Consider the following 1,202-nt stretch of genomic DNA (forward strand, 5'->3'; position numbering starts at 1 on the left):
CAAATGGAAGGCTGGCCAGAAAGGCCAAGCCTGACTGGCTTCCATGTGTGTATTAGCCCACATGAAACTAATGACTCTTTGCACTTGAAATAGTGGCAGCATAGGCTTCTCCCGCTGCTGGTCCAATTCTCTTCCCAGCCATCTCTCCCTAATTCTACTTGCCTCTGCTTAACATAAACACAGGACAGGTCTGCAAGACTATTGAATAAGCAGATCTAAAGAGGGACTCAAACTTGAACCATCTCACCAATAACTTCATCAGTGTAGTGGTCCCCTGGACAATGGGACTCCTGTAAAGCTTTCTACTGTAAGCTTTCTACTCATAGACTCTAAAGAGACATTGAAAGAGGTCAACTGCAATGGCTCACCCACATTAGAGAACTAGGCAGTGGGTAGGCTCTCCCAAAATGAGTCACCCATGAGAGTCACACATGTAACTCATAACAGCACCTATATTTTGGTGCCTGTCACATTCAGGGCATTGTGCAAAGTCTACTATGATACCAGCAGGCATGAGAAATCTTTTGTCCCACTGTTAATATTCTCCATATTCCATTTCTGTTCTACTATAGAGGGTTAGTGGCGTTAGAAGAGGGGGAGAAGAACTGTAAAAGCAGACGTATCTCCCACTCCACTGTAGGACCCTACCCTAAAACTTAGGCTTGGATAGCTTTGACTGGAATAGGAAAGATAAAAGTGCTAAACTGGATTTAACTTTAAAGTTTTCATCTGAGTTAGAATTCACTTCGATATGGGATTTCCAATCCCAGAAACTTCGTAGCTAGCTATGCAATCTGCCCACAATGTTTTAAAACATTGGAACAGGAGAGTCAAGAGAGAGGTCTACATGCACTAGTGCATAATGTAGTGAAGCCATTTTACGTCTGTGAAGCACCAGTGCAGACTGTTCAAAAATTAGTGGCATATTTAATGGGCCGAGAGTGCCAATTATTCTCAAGGGAAGACCAATCGGTGACTAGAGTCCCAGTTTTCATACTTTTCCTGAAATACTTGAGGAATACTTCCCACCATTTAACCATACACTTTGAGCAATCTCTTTAATTTCTTAAGAAATAAATAATAAATAATTATTTAGTAGTTTTGAATACATTCTTGTTTCCCCTATTTAAGCTTTCATGACCAAATATGAATTTGTTGATAATTTCTCATCAGAAAATGAACGCTTGATTTCTGAGTTATTT

The 1,202-nt window shown here is 40.4% G+C and overlaps 1 protein-coding gene across 1 annotated transcript in view; it reads right to left on the reverse strand.

Annotated features, from left to right (window-relative positions):
* Positions 1–908: 908 nt before the first annotated feature.
* The window catches only part of LOC105309874 (trace amine-associated receptor 7a-like), a 9,465-nt gene continuing 9,171 nt past the window's right edge, over positions 909–1,202 (reverse strand). The window contains exon 3 of the mRNA XM_011386086.2: positions 909–1,010. Coding sequence (XP_011384388.2) covers positions 909–1,010 — 102 coding nt within the window. The remainder of the gene's footprint in view (positions 1,011–1,202) is intronic.

This window comes from Pteropus vampyrus, unplaced genomic scaffold (assembly GCF_000151845.1).
Source record: "Pteropus vampyrus isolate Shadow unplaced genomic scaffold, Pvam_2.0 Scaffold910, whole genome shotgun sequence".
Taxonomy (NCBI): domain Eukaryota; kingdom Metazoa; phylum Chordata; class Mammalia; order Chiroptera; family Pteropodidae; genus Pteropus; species Pteropus vampyrus.